This window comes from Myotis daubentonii, chromosome 3, assembly GCF_963259705.1.
Source record: "Myotis daubentonii chromosome 3, mMyoDau2.1, whole genome shotgun sequence".
Lineage (NCBI taxonomy): Eukaryota > Metazoa > Chordata > Mammalia > Chiroptera > Vespertilionidae > Myotis > Myotis daubentonii.
Genome location: NC_081842.1, coordinates 58,986,589 through 59,005,645, shown reverse-complemented (window position 1 = coordinate 59,005,645; position 19,057 = coordinate 58,986,589). Strand labels below are relative to the sequence as shown.

The following is a 19,057-nucleotide window of genomic DNA, read 5'->3' as shown; positions in this document are numbered from 1 at the left end:
TGAGTTCCCTATAAATTTTGGAGATTAGGCCCTTATCAGATATGTCATTGGCAAATATGTTTTCCCACACAGTGGGTTTTCTCGTTGTTTTGTTGATGGTTTCTTTTGCTGTGCAGAAGCTTTTTATTTTGATGTAGTCCCATTTGTTCATTTTTTCTTTAGTTTCAAGTGCCCTAGGAGCTGTATCAGTGAAGAAATTGCTTCGGCATATGTCTGAGATTTTCTTGCCTTTGGATTCTTCTAGAATTTTTATGGTATCCTGTCGTACATTTAAGTCCTTTATCCATTTTGAGTTTATTTTTGTGTATGGTGTAAGTTGGTGGTCTAGTTTCATTTTCTTGCATATATCTGTCCAATTTTCCCAACACCATTTATTGAAGAGACTATCTTGGCTCCATTGTATGTTCTTGCCTCCTTTGTCAAATATTAATTGAGCATATTGGTTCGGGCCGATTTCTGGGCTCTCTATTCTATTCCATTGATCTATATGCCTATTCTTGTGCCAGTACCAGGCAGTTTTGAGAACAGTGGCTTTGTAATACAACTTGATATCTGGTATTGAGATCCCACCTACTTTGTTCTTTTTCAGGATTGCTGCAGCTATTCGGGGTCTTTTTTTATTCCAGATGAATTTTTGGAAAGTTCGTTCTAGATCTCTGAAGTATGCTGTTGGTACTTTAATGGGAAGTGCGTTGAATTTATAGATTGCTTTGGGTAGTATGGACATTTTAATGATGTTGATTCTACCAATCCATGAACACAGTATGTTCTTCCATCTGTTTATGTCTTCCTCTATGTCTTTTTTCAACGTCCTGTAGTTTTCTGAGTAGAGGTCTTTTACCTCTTTAGTTAAGTTTATCCCTAGGTAGCTTAATTTTTTTGGTGCGATGGTAAATGGGATTGTTTTTATAATCTCTCTTTCTGAAAGTTCACTATTGGTGTATAGAAATGCCTCAGATTTCTTGGGGTTAATTTTGTATCCTGCTACATTGCCAAATTCATGTATTAAGTCTAGTAGCTTTTTGATGGAATCTCTAGGGTTTTGTATGTATAATATCATGTCGTCTGCAAATAAGGACAGTTTTACTTCCTCTTTTCCAATTTGGATGCCTTTTATTTCTTCTTCTTGCCGAATTGCAATGGCTAACACTTCCAGTACTATGTTGAACAGGAGTGGTGAGAGGGGGCATCCCTGTCTTGTTCCTGTTCTTAGGGGAAATGGTGTTAGTTTTTGTCCGTTGAGTATGATGTTGGCTGTGGGCCTGTCATATATGGCTTTTATTATGTTGAGGTATGATCCTTCTACTCCCACCTTGCTGAGAGTTTTTATCAAAAATGGGTGTTGAATTTTGTCAAATGCTTTTTCTGCATCAATTGATATGACCATGTGGTTTTTTTCTTTCAATTTGTTTATGTGATGTATCACGTTTATTGATTTGTGGATATTGTACCATCCTTGCATCCCTGGGATAAATCCTACTTGGTCATGGTGTATGATCTTTCTGATGTACTGCTGGATCCGATTTGCTAAGATTTTGTTGAGGATTTTGGCATCTATGTTCATGAGGGATATTGGCCTGTAATTCTCTTTCATTGTGTTGTCTTTACCTGGTTTTGGTATTAGGGTGATGCTGGCTTCATAGAATGAGCTTGGAAGTGTTCCTTCCTCTTGAATTTTTTGTAGTAGTCTGAGGAGGATAGGTTTTAGTTCTTCCTTGAATGTTTGGTAAAACTCCCCTGCGAAGCCGTCTGGTCCTGGGCTTTTGTTTGCTGGAAGCTTTTTGATGACTGCTTCAATTTCTTCCATAGTTATTGGCCTGTTGAGATTTTTAGATTCTTCCTGATTGAGTTTTGGAATGCTGTATTTTTCTAGGAATTTGTCCATTTCCTCCAGGTTGTCTAGTTTGTTGGAGTAAAGCTGTCCATAGTATTTTTTAACTATCATTTGTATTTCTGTGGGGTCTGTTGTTATTTCGCCTCTATTGTTTCTGATTTTATTTATTTGGGTCCTCTCTCTCTGCTTCTTGGTGAGTCTGGCTAGAGGTTTATCAATCTTGTTTATCCTTTCAAAGAACCAGCTCTTGGTTTCATTGATTTTCTGTATTGTTTTTTTGGTCTCTATGTCATTTATTTCTGCTCTAATCTTTATTATCTCCTTCCTTCTGCTCACTCTGGGGTTTTCTTGTTGCTCTCTTTCTAATTCTTTGAGTTGTAGAGTTAGATGATTTACTACCATTTTTTCTTGTTTTTTGAGATAGGCCTGTAGAGCTATAAACTTCCCTCTCAGGACTGCTTTCAATGTGTCCCATAGGTTTTGGATTGTTGTGTTTTCATTGTCATTAGTTTCCAGGATGTTTTTAATTTCTTCTTTGATCTCATTGGTAACCCAATCAATATTTAATAGCATGCTATTCAGCTTCCAGGTGTTTGAGTATTTTGGGTTGTTTTTATTGTAGTTTATTTCTAATATTATGCCATCGTGGTCTGTGAAGACGCTTTTTATGATTTCAATCTTCTTGAATTTGGGGATACTTTGCTTGTGACCCAATATGTGGTCTATTTTTGAATATGTCCCATGAGCACCTGAGAAGAACGTATATTCTCTGGCTTTGGGGTGAAGTGTTCTGAAGATGTCTATTAAGTCCATCTGATGTAGTGAGTCATTTAGGATTGCTGTATCTTTGCTGGTTGTTTGTCTATAGGACTTATCCAGTGCTGTCAATGGTGTATTAAAGTCCCCTACTATGATTGTATTGTTGTCGATCTCTCCTTTGATATTTTCCAGGAGTTTTTTTTATGAATTTGGGTGCTCCTACATTGGGTGCATATATGTTTACCAGGGTTATATCTTCTTGTTGTATTGATCCCTTTAGTATTATGAAGTGGCCTTCCTTATCTCTTGTTAAGGCCTTCACTTTGAGGTCTATTTTGTCTGATATAAGTATTGCTACCCCAGCTTTCTTTTCCTTTCCATTTGCCTGAAAGATATTTTTCCATCCTTTCACTTTCAGTCTGTGTGAGTCCCTTCTAATGAGGTGGGTTTCTTGTAGACAGCAGATGTATGGGTCATGTTTTTTTATCCATTCAGCCACTCGATGTCTTTTGGTTGGAGCATTTAGTCCGTTTACGTTTAAAGTTATTATTGAAAGGTACTTGTTTGTAGCCATTTCTTTTTGTGTGTGTGTGTGGCTGTTTTCTTTCTGAGCTTTTTATTTCTTCTTTTTATACCAGTCCCTTTAGCATTCCTTGCATTGCTGGCTTGGTGGTGACAAACTCCCTTAGCCTTTTTTTTGTCTGTGAAGCTTCTTATTTCCCCTTCAAGTTTGAATGATAGCCTTGCTGGATAGAGTATTCTTGGATTCAGTCCTTTGCTTTGCATCACTTTGTAAATTTCAGTCCATTCTTTTCTGGCCTGATGTGTTTCTGTTGAGAAGTCATTTGACAATCTAATGGGAGATCCCTTGTATGTAACTTTCCGTCTCTCTCTTGCAGCCTGTAAGATTCTCTCTTTGTCCTGAACATTTGCCATGGTGATTATGATGTGTCTTGGTGTGGGTCTTTTCGGGTTCACCTTGATTGGGACTCTCTGGGCTTGTGTGACTTTTTTCTTCCCCACCTCAGGAAAGTTTTCTGATATTATTTCTTCGAGTAGGTTTTCTAATCCTTGTTCATCCTTCTGTTGTTCTGGTACTCCTATTATTCGTATGTTGTTTCGTTTCATGTTGTCCCAAAGCTCCCTTAGGCTCTCCTCCTGTCTTTTAATTTTTTTCTCCAATTGCAGTACATTTTGGGTGTGTTTTGCTTCCTTGTCTTCTAATTCACTAATTCGGTCCTCCGCTTCTCCTAGTCTACTGTTGATACTTTCAATGGAGTTTTTCATTGCAGCTATATCACTCTTCATTTCTTCTTGGGTCTTACTTAGGTTGTTGATTTTTTCATCTGTTTCTTCTAGCTTCTTTCATATGTTATCGATTTTTTCATCTGTTTCTTCTAGCTTCTTCCATATGTTATCGATTTTTTCATCTGTTTCTTCTTGCTTCTTGCAGAGGTTGTCGATTTTTCCCTCCATCCGGTTTATGCACTCTAGGATCCTTATTCTGAATTCTTTATCTGTCATGTTGCATGCCTCTGTATTACTTAGCTGCTTATCTGGAGAGTCCTCCTTCTCTTTCCTTTGGGGGTTTCTTTGTCTACCCATGTTTGATCTCACTGACATATCTAGACGTTGAGTTGTTCAGTGGTTGCTCCCTTGGTGGCAGTGACTCCTTGGTCTGTGGTTACTCTTCGGGCGGTTGCGGTAGCAGCTGCTCTTCAGTTGGCAGCAGCTCCTCTGGTGGGTGCTGTTCACAGCTGTGGTGGCTCTTCTGGCTGGTGGGGCGAGGTTTCATGTACAGCTGCTGTTCCTCAGCAGAGGATGAGGTGCTCAGGAGGTTGCTGTTGCTTGGATCTGCTGCATTGATTTAAAGGCACAAAATACAACACAACAAGGCACCACGTACCAGGCACTATACACAAATATATTCACGATATTAATAACCCCAATTAAAGGTGACCACCTGAATTAAGAGAATTAGGGGATAAGGAAGAAGGAAGAGAAAAAGATAAAAGAGAAAAAGGAAAAGAAAAGTAGGGACCAAAAAAAGGGAGTGCAAAAATGAAATTGGGAAAAAGGAAGGGGGAAAATAAAAGCGAGAAAAGAAAAGAAAAAAAAAAAGAGCGAAAAGAGAGAATGAAGTGGAAGAGGGAAGAGACTTTTTATATGAGGAGAATACTCCTATAGAACAGCCATTAATCCCAACAAATTCCAGCAACAGCTCCCTGGATATGAATGCAAACTAGAAACAACCAATAATATAACGATGAAAATAGAATAGTGAACACTAATCCCAAAATAAAATAAAGAAAAAATAAAATGGCACTTTAAAAAATGGTAAAATGGTAGCAGTAATAATACTGGTTAAAAATAAGAAGGTAGTAATTAAAAGGGTAAAATCAGGTGATGGAAAAAGAAGAAAAGAAAGAAAAAAAAAGAAAAAAAAGAAGAACAGAAAAAAAAGAATGAAAAAAAATTGGTTTCTTAGTTAAAAAGTGAAAAAAGAAAAAAAATTGCAGTAGTGGAGGTCCTTCATTTCTTCTATTCTTCAGTGTGGCTCGCCTTAGACCTTCCAGGTATTCAGGAGAGTGTTGAGTTTCCCTGCGATATACTGTTCCTCTGTGTTGTAAACCACAGTCCTTATTTTAAAGCATGCCGCATTTATTTCCCAGACTGCCTTATTTTGTGTTTAGCAAAGAGTCAGTTTGTGGGTCAGCCTCTGGGTGGCAGTGTTCTGGGGTTGGCCTCTGAGGCTATAGGGCCTCTCTGTCCAGTGGAAGTTCACTGCCCAGAGCTGACTGCGTAATAGTTAGTTACCGGCGCTATGTTGTTGCTGGGATTGAAAATCCCCCTATAGGCCAGACCCTGTTAACTCCCAGGGACTGATCAGGTTATCTTAATCCTTGATCTCGTACAGGGTGGAATCTGGGTGTGGCTGTGCTCCTTGCCTGGGGGCTGGGGGGAGGAGACTCACTCTCAGGAGAGGGTGGCTGCCCCAGTCCTGGGCTCAGGGGTGTCTCAGCACTCAATTCACTACCACCTCTCCCGGCTCCCCCTCTTTCCCCAGTCTCTCCCCAGATTCCACTCCTCAGCACACTCTCCCTCTCTTCAGCACAGGTGAGTGTCTGTATCCGAAATGTCCCATGAACAGGATTCAGTGAAAACAAACAAACAAATGCCGGCCGCAGAAACGGGGAAGGCTTGGTTTCTGTAAGCTTATTCTCTTACCAGGACTGCATGGTCAGGTCAGCTCTTCAGGCTGCCCCCTTTAGGCTCAGTCCTCCGTGATCACAGAACCCAGCTCTCAATTTCCCTGGCGGCGCCAGGAATCCCGCGGTTCTCCTTTCCCCCGTCAGGGGCTGTGCCTGTCCCAAGGGACGCGGCTGTCTGCCACTCGGTCTCCCTCCGACTCTCTGGGCTCAGAGGTCTGGCAAACTTTCCTGCCCAAATCCCTGTTTTTTTTTTACCTTTCCAGGGGAGTTCTGCTCTTCCCGGCTGCAAACCCTCTCACCAGCTGAGCAATTTCGCCAATTCGGTGTGAGTGTTACTAGCTTCAGCTGCTCGCTCCATTTGCTCCGGGACACGACCTGGGACACGTCTGCCTATATCGCCGCCATCTTGGTTCTCCACTTTCTTTATTTGTTGTTAGGACATCACACCTTGGTTGTTATTTTTACCTCAATAGCTGCTCATTCTCTTTATTTATTCATTCATCTTCATTTTCTTAGTTCTTAATATAGGATTCAGTGCTCTTCTCTCCTTTGTCTATACATAATTTTATTGAGGCCTAATGGCTGTAAATACTATCTATGTACCCATGACTCCCAATTTATATCTTGTCAAGATTCATGAGCTCCAATGTCCACATTCACTTCCGAGTCAATGTGTTCACTTGGTTGTCTAAAAGCATCTGATGTAACTGTTACATGCCCAAAACAAAACTCCCAACCTTGTCACCCCACCCTACCAACCTGCATTATCCACAGGCTTTCCCATTTCAGTTGAGAGCAACTTCATTCTCCTAGTTGCTAAGGCCAACACATGGGAGTCAAGCTGACTCCTTTCTTTCTCTCATAGCCCATAGCCAGTCTGTAATGAAATCCTATTCACTCCACCTTCATGATGTATTCAGAATCTGATCACTTCTCAAAGAGCTCATTAAGAATTTGGAAAATTGAATGAACCATTTTAAAGGCAGTAACAATCTCCTAAAGTACTTATGCCACAAAGTAGTTTATATTTTGGATAATATGACCAAATAAATACCATTTAAAATTATTTTATTTTATTTTATTTTAAAATATATTTTTATTGATTTCAGAGAGTAAGGGAGAGGGAGAAAGAGGTAGAAACATCATGATGAAAGAGAATCATTGATCACCTGCCTCCTGCATGCCCCACACTGGGGATCAAGCCCGCAACCCGGGCAAGTGCACTAACCGGGAATCAAACCCTGACCTCATGGTTCATAGGTCGATACTCAACCACTGAGCCACATCAGCTGGATTAAATACCATTTTTAATGGTCATATGCATTTTATTTTCTATTATCCTATACTAATAAAAGAGAAAAATGGTAATTGGCGTACAACCGATACCTTTTTCATTGGCTAATCAGTGAGATATGCAAATTAACTGCCAACTAAGATGGCAGTTAACCGCCAAAAAAGATGGCGGCTAATTTGCATATTGCAGGCAGGATGGTACAGCGCCATCAGAGAGCCGGTTGGGGGTGTGAGTGCCAACAGTCGCCTGAGACCTGATCCTGCCGGTAGACCTGGACGTGGGCCAGCGAGGCAGCTGCGGCGTCCGCCCGCACTCACTCCGCCAACCCGCGAGAGCGGGTAGGGGGCGTGAGTGCAAGCGGTCGCCTGGGACCCGATCCAGCCGGCAAACCCGGATGCAAGCCGGTGGGGCGGCTGCGGCGTGAGTGCCGGTGGTCGCCCGGGACCCGATCACACGGGCCTGTGGGGCGGCTGCAGCGGTCGCCGGGACCCCATCCGGCCGGCAGACTTGGACGTGAGCCGGCGGGGCGGCTGCGGCGTCCGCCCGCACTCAAGCCGCCAACCCGCAAGAGTGGGTTGGGGGCGTGAGGGCCGGTGGTCGCCCCGGACCGATCACGCGGGCCCGGCAGGGCGACTCGCCCCCAACCCGCTCTCCCGCCCAGCAGGGGACCCTCATTTCCCCCCATCACTGGTTCTGCCCCCAGCCCAGGCCTGACGCCTCTGTCAGAGGCATCAGGCCTGGGCTGGGGTCAATGCCTGAGGGCTCCCAGTATGTGAGAGGGGGCAGGCTGGGCTGAGGGACACTCCCCCCCACACACACCCAGTGCACGAATTTCGTGCACCAGGCCCCTAGTATTATATAGTTAAATATATTTTAAACAAACTTTTGTTAAGACCCTTAAAATTTATATCACTGACATAGTGGTTAGAGGTTGGCTTCCAGCAATGACTTTGACACAAAGGGTTAGGAGTTTTAACCTTATTCCCCACTGTCTCCACCAGCCTGCCTCTTCAAGACATCCTAAATAAGCATACAATCTATATTATTTTTCTACTGCTGCATACAAAATTACCCCCAAACTAGTGGTTTTATATAACATAAATTTGTTATCTCACACTTTCTGTGGGCCAGAATTTGGGAACAGCTTCACTGAGTGACTCTGGCTCAGGAACTTTCATGAAATTGTTAGGACAGTTCTAATGATTTTTAAACTTTCTAAAAGTTTTCAATTATAGTTGACATTCAATATTGTTTACATTAGTTTCAGGTGTACAGCATAATGGTTAGACACTTATGTAATCTACGAAGTGATTCCCCTGATAAGTCTAGAACCTACCTGCCATCATACACAGTTATTACAATAGTTCTAATTATTTTTTTTTAAATTTAGCATTATGGCCCAATGCTCAGTGGTTGGAGTGTTGTCCCATGTACCAAAGGATCTCAGGTTGGATTCCTAGTAAGGACACATACCCAGGTTTTGGGTTCCTTTGGGAGGCAATAGGTCAATGTTTCTTTCTCTCTCCCTCTCCCTTCCTGTCTCTCTCTCGAGAACATATTGGGTGAGGATTAAAAACATTTGCATTATATTAAGCCCAAATATATTTTTGTATAGTTCTATCTATTTGTCCTTGTTCTTCCTTTTAGAGTTGTAGAAATAAATCCTTTTTAAGATAGTCCTTCAATTGTTTAAGGACAACTGTTATGTCCTCTTCCCTGCAATCCATCCCTCTTCACCACATTTTACTTCTCTACTTCTGCAAGTTAAATATATTTATTTCTTTTTATATATCCAGATGTGATTAGAGTCCTTTTAAGCAGCACTAGTTTCCCTCTTTTGAACAGTTAGTTTTCATAATCCCTTTGCAAAGTGTGACACCTTGCAATAAGCACCATACCCCTGTTTTTACCAGTGGAAAGTAGAAGAGCGTTTTCACCACCCACATTTCTACTGCTATGTTTCTCATATTATGGTCTCATGCCTCATCATTACCTTTTTTTAAAAAAAGAAAAACAGAATGGACTTTATTTTTAGAGCAATTACAGAAAAAAAATTGAGCAGAAGGTAAGGAGAATTACCCTGGCCCCAGTTTTCCCTAATACTAACATCTTGCATTATTGTAGTATATCTGTTACAATTGATGATACAGTATTGATACATTATTATTAACTGAAGTCCATTACATTAGAGTTCACTCCATGTTATATGGTTATGTTGACATAAAAACATTCAAACCGATAAAGAATTTTTGTGAGTTTATTTGAGCCAAACTGTCGACAAGTGCCAGGAAGCAGAATCTCAATGGATTGGGATAATGCTCCTGAGAATGGTGGTTTTTCACCTTGTTTTCTACCTTACACCAAAAGAGGAGATGTAAGTGGGTTACATGAAATCCATTGGTGATAGATTAGGGAGGTGGGAGAAAGCAAAGCAGGGAAACCTCTGGGATTGGATAAAAAGTAAAATGATAGACATTTACCTAGGTGGGTGCAGGATAGCTACCAGTCAACAATTATCATGATAACAATGAAGGAATTTATGGTCTCAATCCTGGCGCATTTGGTTGTGCCCCGAGGGGGTCTGGAAAAAAGGAAGTTACAAATTACCCTGACATTTCAAGGATATGTTATCGTAGATGCAGAAAGACAGATAGGCTCAGTTAAGTAAAGGTTGACCTTGTCAGGGAAGATACCGGCCTAGGAGGTGACTACCCACCATAACTGCTTTTAGTTAAAGTTAAATGTCACACCATCCTTTGGCCTTCCCTGAGCTTGTCAGGTTAGAATATGTGGCCCCTTTTGTCCACAGTTCTATGGATTTTAACTAATGCATAATATTATGTGTCTACAATTACAGTTTCATGCAGAATAATTTCAGAGCCTTAAATATCCCCTGTGCTCCACCTATTCCTTCCTTCCTCCTTCCTCCAAACCCCTGGCAGCCACTGATATTTGTGTACTCTCTATGTAATGTTTCCATAGTTTTGCCTTTTTCAGAATGTCATATAGTTGGAATCATGCAAAATGAAGCCTTTCAGAGTGGCGCTTTTACTTTAGCAACAGGCATTTGCATTCCTCTCTGTCTTTTTGTAGCTTGATAGCTCATTTCTTTTTCTCTCTGAATAATATTCTATTTTACAGAAGCACCACAATTTATTAGACATTCACTTATTGAAAGACATCTTGGTTGCTTCCAAGTTATGGCTATCTACACTAATAAAAGAGAAACATGCAAATTGGTGTAACTCCGCTATGCCCACCAGCCCATCAGGATGCTTATGCAAATTAACCCAACAAAGATGGCGGTTAATTTGCATATGCAAGCATGCAGTGAAGACTGAAGGCTCTGGCTGGAGTGAAGACTGAAGATTGAAGACTGAAGAGGCTTGGCTTCTCAGCTGCAGCTGCAGTGGAGAAGCCAAGCCTCGCTGCGGCTGGACCAAAGACCTGGCTTCTGGGTGCTGGAGGAAAACTGGTGCCGGCAGCCAGGGGAAGGAAGGCCTATTGTGCGAATCTTCATGCAATGGGCTTCTAGTTATGAATAAAGCTCTATTGCTGCTATCAGCATTTATGTGTAGGTTTTGTGTGGATATAATTTTTCAACTCATTTGCGTAAATATCAAGGAGAGCAAATGCTGGACCATATGGCAAAAGTGTATTTAGTTTTATAAGAATCTGCCAGACTGTCTTCCAAGGTGACCGCATCATTTTGCATTCCCACCAGCAGTGAATGGGGGTTCTTTTTGCTTTGCATCCCTGCCAGCATTTGGTGACCTTTCCCCTCATCAAATATAGTTACATCACTTTTAGTTTATACTGAGTTTGCTGTGAACCAAAATCCCTTAGATGTTTTTACATGACTTCATGGCTAAGTCACATTCTCTTTCTTCTAAACTCATGCAGTTCATCTTCAGACTTCCCTAAGTGCTCTTCCTTCCAATTGGTGCCTCTCCCAGATGCCCTGGGGTCTCTTATTTATTAGGTGCACTTATAACTGCTGTATGTCTTGCTGTGAAGGACTTTGGGAGACTGAAGTTCAGAAAACTTGAGGTATCTGGGAGTTTACATTCATCTCCCAACCAGGAGGGCCCATAGACAACAACTGACTGGTATGGAGGTATAAGAACCCAGCTCCCTTGTCTCAACTGTGATACAATTTATATTCTCCAGAGCTCCTTGAAGGATCACACAGAAGCCAGGCTTAACCTAAACCACATTATCTATCTTCTCTCACTTCTTACAGGTTTCTCCCGAAGACACAACTTTAATAAATCACTTGCATATGAATTCCCATCCTAGGCTCTACTTCTAGAGAATCTGACCTTATTTTATGACTTCTTTTGATTATAGCACACAATTGTTTTCAATATTTTTGGCTATTATAACTATTTAAAATGGCATTGACTTAACTTCTAATAGGTTATTTTGAATTGTTCATGCATTATTGTTTATGTCTATTGAATCTCTAAGGGCAGATTTTTTTTTTTACTTAAAAAAAAATTTTAGGGCCAGATTTTTTTTTCAGAAAATAAAAAAATCACCTCTCCAATATTATATTGAATGTCAATGGGAAAATCTGATTTAATTTTATAAAACTTCACTACAAAGTAACCAAGAATGGAATAGATTTATTTCATTAGGTGAGGATTAACTCCACTTCATTCCTGCATGCCACATCTTTCATTGAGCTGCTTGACAGTGGTACTATTTTAGAGAGTAGACATACTGTATTTTAGAGTCTCATTAGTATCAGAGTTTCTTCTTGTGCCAAAGATTTTGTCTGAATGATATCTACCTTTTATTTTTTAGTGGTGGACACCTACTTGATCAAAAAGCTTTTCTTCAATGAAAGGCCCATGTCTGCGTTTCCCTGTTATGTGTCTTAGGACACAGCCTTACATGGAAGGGAAGAACTGTTTAGAAAGTTGCCAGCACCGTTCCTGGTAGCCCTGGATCCTTTCATAAGGATGAATCTTGCAGAGAAAGTATCCCCTGATTGGAATGACAATTATAAAAGGGGAAAGGGTCACTGTGAGGTAACATGGCCCCAAGTCAGCTGTACAGGACTGGAGGTAACACTCAGGTCTGTGGCTGCCTAATTCACGCAAGGAAGAACAAAGGTCAATGTCATCAAGACCTGGAATGGAAATGTTTCTAAAAATTTTTCTCATATTATGTCTAAATATCAAGTTACCAAAATGAATGTGAAGCCAATGGTATGGGAGGACATAAAAAAACAGCATAGAGGATGATAGGATTTTGATTGATATGTCAAGGAAATGGTCATAATAATAGGTTGTTTGGAGGATGTGAAAAGAATTATAACACAACTAAAGATACCAGCCAAAACATTGTGACAGAGAATGTGACTGGTTCTGCTGAAAGGTTTTCTAGTCTTCACATCAGTGCCTGTGAAAGAGTTCATACCCAAGGAATTCTGAGTGTGGGAGATTATTGCTCATGCTTTCACCAGACATACCAGATTGCATGAAGGAGAATACAAGTGAAGAATGGCATTCTGGAGAAAGTGAAAAGGATGGTTCAGGAAGCCCATTCCCAGTCCTGGAGTTTTCTGTTTGTTTCACAATGTAGAGTGTGAATAATTCTCTAAGACTATTATAAGCAAAGAAAATTCATATCCTTTTTGAGCTAGATCAGACATGGAAAATACATTTCATTTCATGCATTATTGCTGATAAAATGATAGTTGTTGCCTGAGCTCCATGTTGAGAAAGATTTTGAGACTGTATCTGGGTTGATTGAAAAAGAGTGCTATTACCAATGAATAATGTCTGTCACTGTGTGTGTGTGTGTGTGTGTGTGTGTGTGTGTGTGTGTGACATGTGGCATGTTTTTACCATTGAGCTCCTCTTTTGTGAAGAGCAGATTTAAGTATTGTGTTTTTCTTTCATTAGCTAGTAGTTTGACTTTGAGCAAGTGGCTTCATGTCTTTGCACACTGGTTTCCTTTAAGAAGAATGAAGTTTCTGTACTGGATGATCTGTGTTGACTCTTTAAATCCTAAAATTATATGACTGATTACTAGTCAAACTAATGCATTATTATGGTAAACTGTAGGGTGTGTCTTACTGTGGTTTCCCCAGAAGAGGACCTGAGACAGATGCAAGTGCAAGTGATTTAAAAATATATATGTTTTTATTGATTTCAGAAAGGAAGGAAGAGGGAGAGAGATAAAAGCATCAGTGATGAGAGAGAATCATTGATTGGCTGCCTCCTGCACACACCACACTGGGTATCAAGCCTGCAACTAGGACATGTGCCCTGACTGGTAATCAAACCATGACTTCCTGGTTCATAGATCGACGCTCAACCACTGAGTCATGCTGGCTAGGCTTAAGTTCAAGTGATTTAAATAGGAAAGTAAAGAACCCTGATAGGGTGTGTTATCAAATCAGTTACCACTTATTCCCACTGGGGAAATCAGAGTGAGTCCTATCTGGGAGACAAGATTGCGTGGATAGTTTTACACCAGCTCCTGTCAATCATTGAATGAGGGCTTGAGGGTGAGGGAGGGCAGCTTAATTTACTTCCTCTCTGCTACACTGGCAAGCAAAGCAGATGTTGGCACTACATACAGGAAGTCCTCAGGCAGGAATACGGTTCCCAATCTGACTGAGGCACCCTTAAGTAGTAAGTCAGGAGAAATGGACAGGGTCAGCTAGACTAGGATTCTTGGGGTAATAAGTAAAAGAACTCATTGGCAGTTGGGGTATTAAATACAGTTGATATTCAAGCATTGTGATAATAAATTACTTGCTTTTGAATCTGATTATGAGTTGAGTTAGAGAAGTCTGTGAAATCTACTAGTTATTTTTTATTTGAATACCTATGAGGAAAGTCTTTAGACACATTATCTGGTAATGTTTTTTACTGTTTTCTTCAGTCAAAATACCATGACAACCTAAACAAAAAGGTAGCCTCAACCCAAACCAAAGAAGGTCTGAAACTCGTGTTGATAAGTGGAGATGTTTCATGTTTTCAGGTAAGTGGTTCTATTTAATAAATCTATAAAGGAATAATGGGGTCTAATGAACTGGTTCTGTGATGTAAGGTTAACGATTAAGATCGTTTAAGTTTGAGAAGTTAAACCCACCTGAGGCTCATGCAGCATTATACTTACCATTTCCGATATTCTTCTAACTGTACTCATGTGTGGAGATCCAAGTTTAACCACAAACCAGGTTGTACAAACCTACCTCTTTCATTTCTCTACTAGAGGTCTCATGCACGAAATTCATGAACTTGGAAGTCCGGCAGTGGTGGGGTGGGGTGGGGGGGCCGGGGGGGGGGGGCGCTCAGTCCAGTCTGCGCCCTCTCACAGTGTAGTCCGGGAGCCCCGCGATGGATCGCCCTACAGAGGGAGACCCCGCCCACCCGCTGCAGCCCGCCAGTCAGTGGCCTGGGCTTCCCTCTTTGAGGCGATCAATCATGGAGCCCTCCTCCACACCCCCCTCCCCCCGCCCGCATCGATTGCCCTGCAGAGTGTGGCCTGGGCCTCCCTCTGTGGGGCAATCGTGGGGCGATGGTGCCCCCACCCCCGCCCCATCACATAGCACCTGCCTTGGCTGGCCTGGCATTAGTGTGTGTGTCATAGCATGGTTATCCGGAAGGTCATTCTGCTATTCAGCTGTTCGGTCGATTTGCATATTATGCTTTTATTACTATAGACTAGGGGCCCGGTGCACGAAATTGGTGCACTGGGTGGGTGGGGAGGGAGTGTCCCTCAGCCCAGCCTGCCCCCTCTCACATACTGGGAGCCCTCAGGCGTTGACCCCCATCACCCTCCAATCGCAGGATCGGCCCCTTGCCCAGGCCTGACACCTCTGACAGAGGCGTCAGGCCTGGGCAGGGGACCCTCATTTCCCCCCATCACTGGTTCTGCCCCCAGCCCAGGCCTGATGCCTCTGGCCCAGGCGTCGGGCCTGGGCAGGGGACCCCCAGACCCCTCCGATTGCTGGCTCTGCCCCTTGCCCAGGCCTGATGCCTTGGCCAGAGGCGTAGACCCCCCATCACCCTCCGATCACCTGATCGGCCCCTTGCCCAGGCCTGATGCCTCCGCCAGAGGTTTCAGGCTTGGACAGGGGACCCCCATCTCCCCCCTGATCACTGGCTCTGGCCCACGCCCAGGCCTGAGGCCTCTGGCCCAGGAATCATGCCTGGGCAGGGGACCCCCATCTCCCCCCTGATCACTGGCTCTGGCCCCCGCCCAAGCCTGACGCCTCTGACCCAGGCTTCAGGCCTGGGCAAGGGGACCATCATATCCCCCCAATCCCTGGCTCCGCCCCCCGCCCAGGCCTGATGCCTTGGCCAGAGGAGTTGACCCTCATCACCCTCTGATCACCAATCACCAGATCGGCCCCTTGACCAGGCCTGAGGCCTCCGGCAGAGGTGTCAGGCCTGAGCAGGGGACCCCCAGCTCCCCGCGGTTGCAGGCTCCGCCCCTGCCCAGGCCTAACGCCTCTGGCCTAGGCGTCTGGCCCAGGCAGCGGGGACCTGCAGTGACAGCGGCCCCGCAATCGTGGGCTCCGCTTTAGGCCCAGGCAAGGGACCCCTAGCTCCTGGGACTGCCAGCTTCGACCGTGCCCAGCTCCCATCGCTGGCTCCACCCTTACTTCCTGCTATCACTGGCCAGGGCGGAAAAGGCACCTGATTCTCCGATCATGGCTGGGGGGCAGGGCAAAGGCGGCCCCAGGGCCGCCTTTGCCCTGCCCCCCAGCTCTTAGCTCTCCCCTGGGTTTCCGATCACTGTCAGTGGCAGGGGGCTTCTTCCTGCTTTCCCTTTCGCCTCCCTGCATTGTGCCTACATATGCAAATTAGCCGCCATCTTGTTGGCAGTTAACTGCCAATCTTAGTTGTCAGTTAATTTGCATATAGCCCTGATTAGCCAATGAAAAGGGTATCGTCGTACGCCAATTACCATTTTTCTCTTTTATTAGTGTAGATAACTTATCTTGACCTACTCTCAGCCCAACTCTGTTTTCTTCTCCTGTTCTATCAGCATTAATGGGGAAGACATATGTATATCACATTATAATATTACCCTTCACAAACACACCCTGTTGCTCCTGCGTGAGCACGTTCTGAGGCACAGGAGGAATGAGGAGGGAGAAAGGTTACCAGTACAGGTACTAAATGCTCAGCCCAGCTCTTGCCTGCCCCTGTCCTCCTATTGCTTTCTTTTCCTTGGAATCATCAATTAGCAGGCCCTGTGTACCCTTTATAGTTGACATCCATGAAACAATTCTGGCTGCAATTCAGAATCACCTGGAAAACTTAAAAAAATATCAATGCCCAGGCCCCATCATTACAGATCAAGATTTTAGTTGGTCAGGTATATGGTCTAAGTCAGTGATGGCGAACCTTTTGAGCTCAGCGTGTCAGCATTTTGAAAAACCCTAACTTAACTCTGGTGCTGTGTCACATATAGAAATATTTTGATATTTGCAACCACAGTAAAACAAAGATTTATATTTTTGATATTTATATTATATATTTAAATGCCATTTAACAAAGAAAAATCAACCAAAAAAATGAGTTCGTGTGTCACCTCTGACATGCGTGTCATAGGTTCGCCATCATTGGTCTAAGTGTTAGTAGTTTTTGAAAGCATTCTGGGTGATTCTAATATGTAGCTAGGCTGAGAATTATAATTCATTTGAAGTCTTCAGAATTCTATAGCCACCACCATTTTGACACTTGATATTTACCTTAAGATGGCACATGTTCAAGACTAGTGAGTAGAGAACATTTATTAGAAATTTAGAGACTCTTATGGATTATGAGCCACTGGATTTTTTTAAATTAAATCTTTATTGTTCAGATTATTACAGTTCCTCTTTTTTCCTCCCATAGCTCCCCTCCACCCGGTTCCCACCCCACCCTCTGCCCTTACCTCCCCTCCCCCACTGTCCTCATCCATAGGTGTACGATTTTTGTCCAGTCTCTTCCCGCAACCCCACACCCCTTTCCCCACTGAGAATAGTCAGTCCACTCCCTTTCTATGCCCCTGATTCTATTATATTCACCAGTTTATTCTGTTCATCACATTATTTATTCACTTGATTTTTAGATTCACTTGTTGATAGATGTGTATTTGTTGTTCATAATTTGTATCTTTACCTTTTTCTTCTTCCTTTTCTTAAAGAATATCCTTCAGCATTTCATATAATACTGGTTTGGTGGTGATGAACTCCTTTAGCTTTTTCTTATCTGTGAAACTCTTTATCTGACCTTCACTTCTGAATGATAGCTTTGCTGGGTAAAGTAATCTTGGTTGTAGGTTCTTGGTATTCATCACTTTGAATATTTATTGCCACTCCCTTCTGGCCTGCATAGTTTCTGTTGGGAAATCAGCTGACAATCGTATGTTTTTCTCTTGCTGCTTTTAAGATTCTCTCTGGTGTGGTCCTCTTTGGATTCCTTTTGTTTGGGGTTCTCTGCGCTTTCTGGATTTGTAAGTCTATTTCTTTCACCAGGTAGGGGAAGTTTTCTGTCATTATTACTTCAAATAGGTTTTCAATATCTTGCTCTCTCTCTTCTTCTGGCATGCCCATAATTCGGATGTTGGTATGCTTGAAGCTGTCCCAGAGGCTCCTTACACTATCTTCATATTTTTGGATTCTTTTTTCTTTTTGTTTTTCCAGTTGGGTGTGTTTTGCTTCCTCGTATTTCAAATCTTTGACTTGATTCTTGGGATCCTCTTGTCTGCTATTGGAACTCTGAATGATATTCTTTATTTCAGTCATTGCATGCTTAATTTCTAGTTGGTCCTTTTTCATATCCTCGAGGTTATCACTAGATTTCTTGAGGGTCTCACTAAATTTATCGGCGGTTTCTAGAAAATTCTTGAAAAACCTTATAAGTGTGGTTTGGACTCTATATCCAGTAGTTTGCTTTCCTCCATTTCTGTCATTTGTGTCCTGTTTCTTTGTCTCCACATTTTGGCTGCTTACCTGTGTTGATAGAATGGCTTTCTGTGCTAGGTGTCCTATAGGGCCCAGTGGCTCAGCCTCCACAATTACCTGAGGTGGACACGCTTGGTGCACCCCTTTGTGGGCAGTGTGCACAGTCTTGTTTTAGTTAAGCCTTGATTGTTGTAGGTATCACTGGGAAGAATTGACCTCCAGGCCAATTGGCTGTGAGAATCAGCTGTGTCTACAGTGGGAGAACATCTGTGCTGGAGACACCCTTCTGGGGCAAGACTTGCTTCAGTGGGGCTTTGGTGCTCACTGAGTCTGCCCTCTGAGTGTGTCCCTTAGGGATCTGAGGAGCTGCAATCTGGATGGTCCCACTCTGACCACTGGGTATACTGGCTCTTGGATCTAAGGAGGTGCTAATTTAGCCTCTTCCTGAGGCTACCCAGCAGGAGCTATGGAGAGATCTGCAGATTCCTCTTCTTTGTTTGGTGTTTGGAGGTGCCCAGATGAGGCCCAGCTGTGAAGCAATGCAAGCTGCTGTGGGGCCTTGGGCCTTCTTTTGGAAGTTCTGGGTCTCCCTGACCCAGCTTCAGTTTGTTAGGTAATTTTCAGATTGCAAAGGTCCAGGCCTTTCATATGCAAAAGCCTCTGTGCACAGTTTGGGTGGGGCGGGGTCTCAGGGGATCAACAGGGCGGAGCAAACAGCTATGGCTGCTCCTCAGTCCTACCCTAAGAGGCCCTGCGTCTCAGTGTCCCAGTAATCGCTGCAAGCACCTCTGAGAGAAAGCCGCCCTCGAGTTCCGCCTGCTGCCAGACAGTCCAGTTTCCCCCCCCGTATGAGTCTGGGTCCCCAGAGACTCGCCCGAAACTGGAGTTCAGAGCTCTTGGGAGCTTGAGACTCCCTCCCGATTGAAAAAGACAACTGTGTCCTCAGTTGCCAACCCTTTCCACGTGCACCTCCGTACCTCTGCACTTTACTTCCGCACCTCCTCTGAGTCTCAGTGTGCTTTTCTTTCCTTCTA

At 43.2% G+C, this 19,057-nt stretch overlaps 1 protein-coding gene across 1 annotated transcript in view; it reads left to right on the top strand.

Annotated features, from left to right (window-relative positions):
• Positions 1-19,057, top strand: part of LOC132230345 (protein mono-ADP-ribosyltransferase PARP15-like) — a 52,374-nt gene that overhangs the window by 11,898 nt on the left and 21,419 nt on the right. Inside the window, exon 2 of the mRNA XM_059687671.1 lies at positions 14,003-14,101. Within this exon, the coding sequence (XP_059543654.1) occupies positions 14,003-14,101 (99 nt within the window). The remainder of the gene's footprint in view (positions 1-14,002; positions 14,102-19,057) is intronic.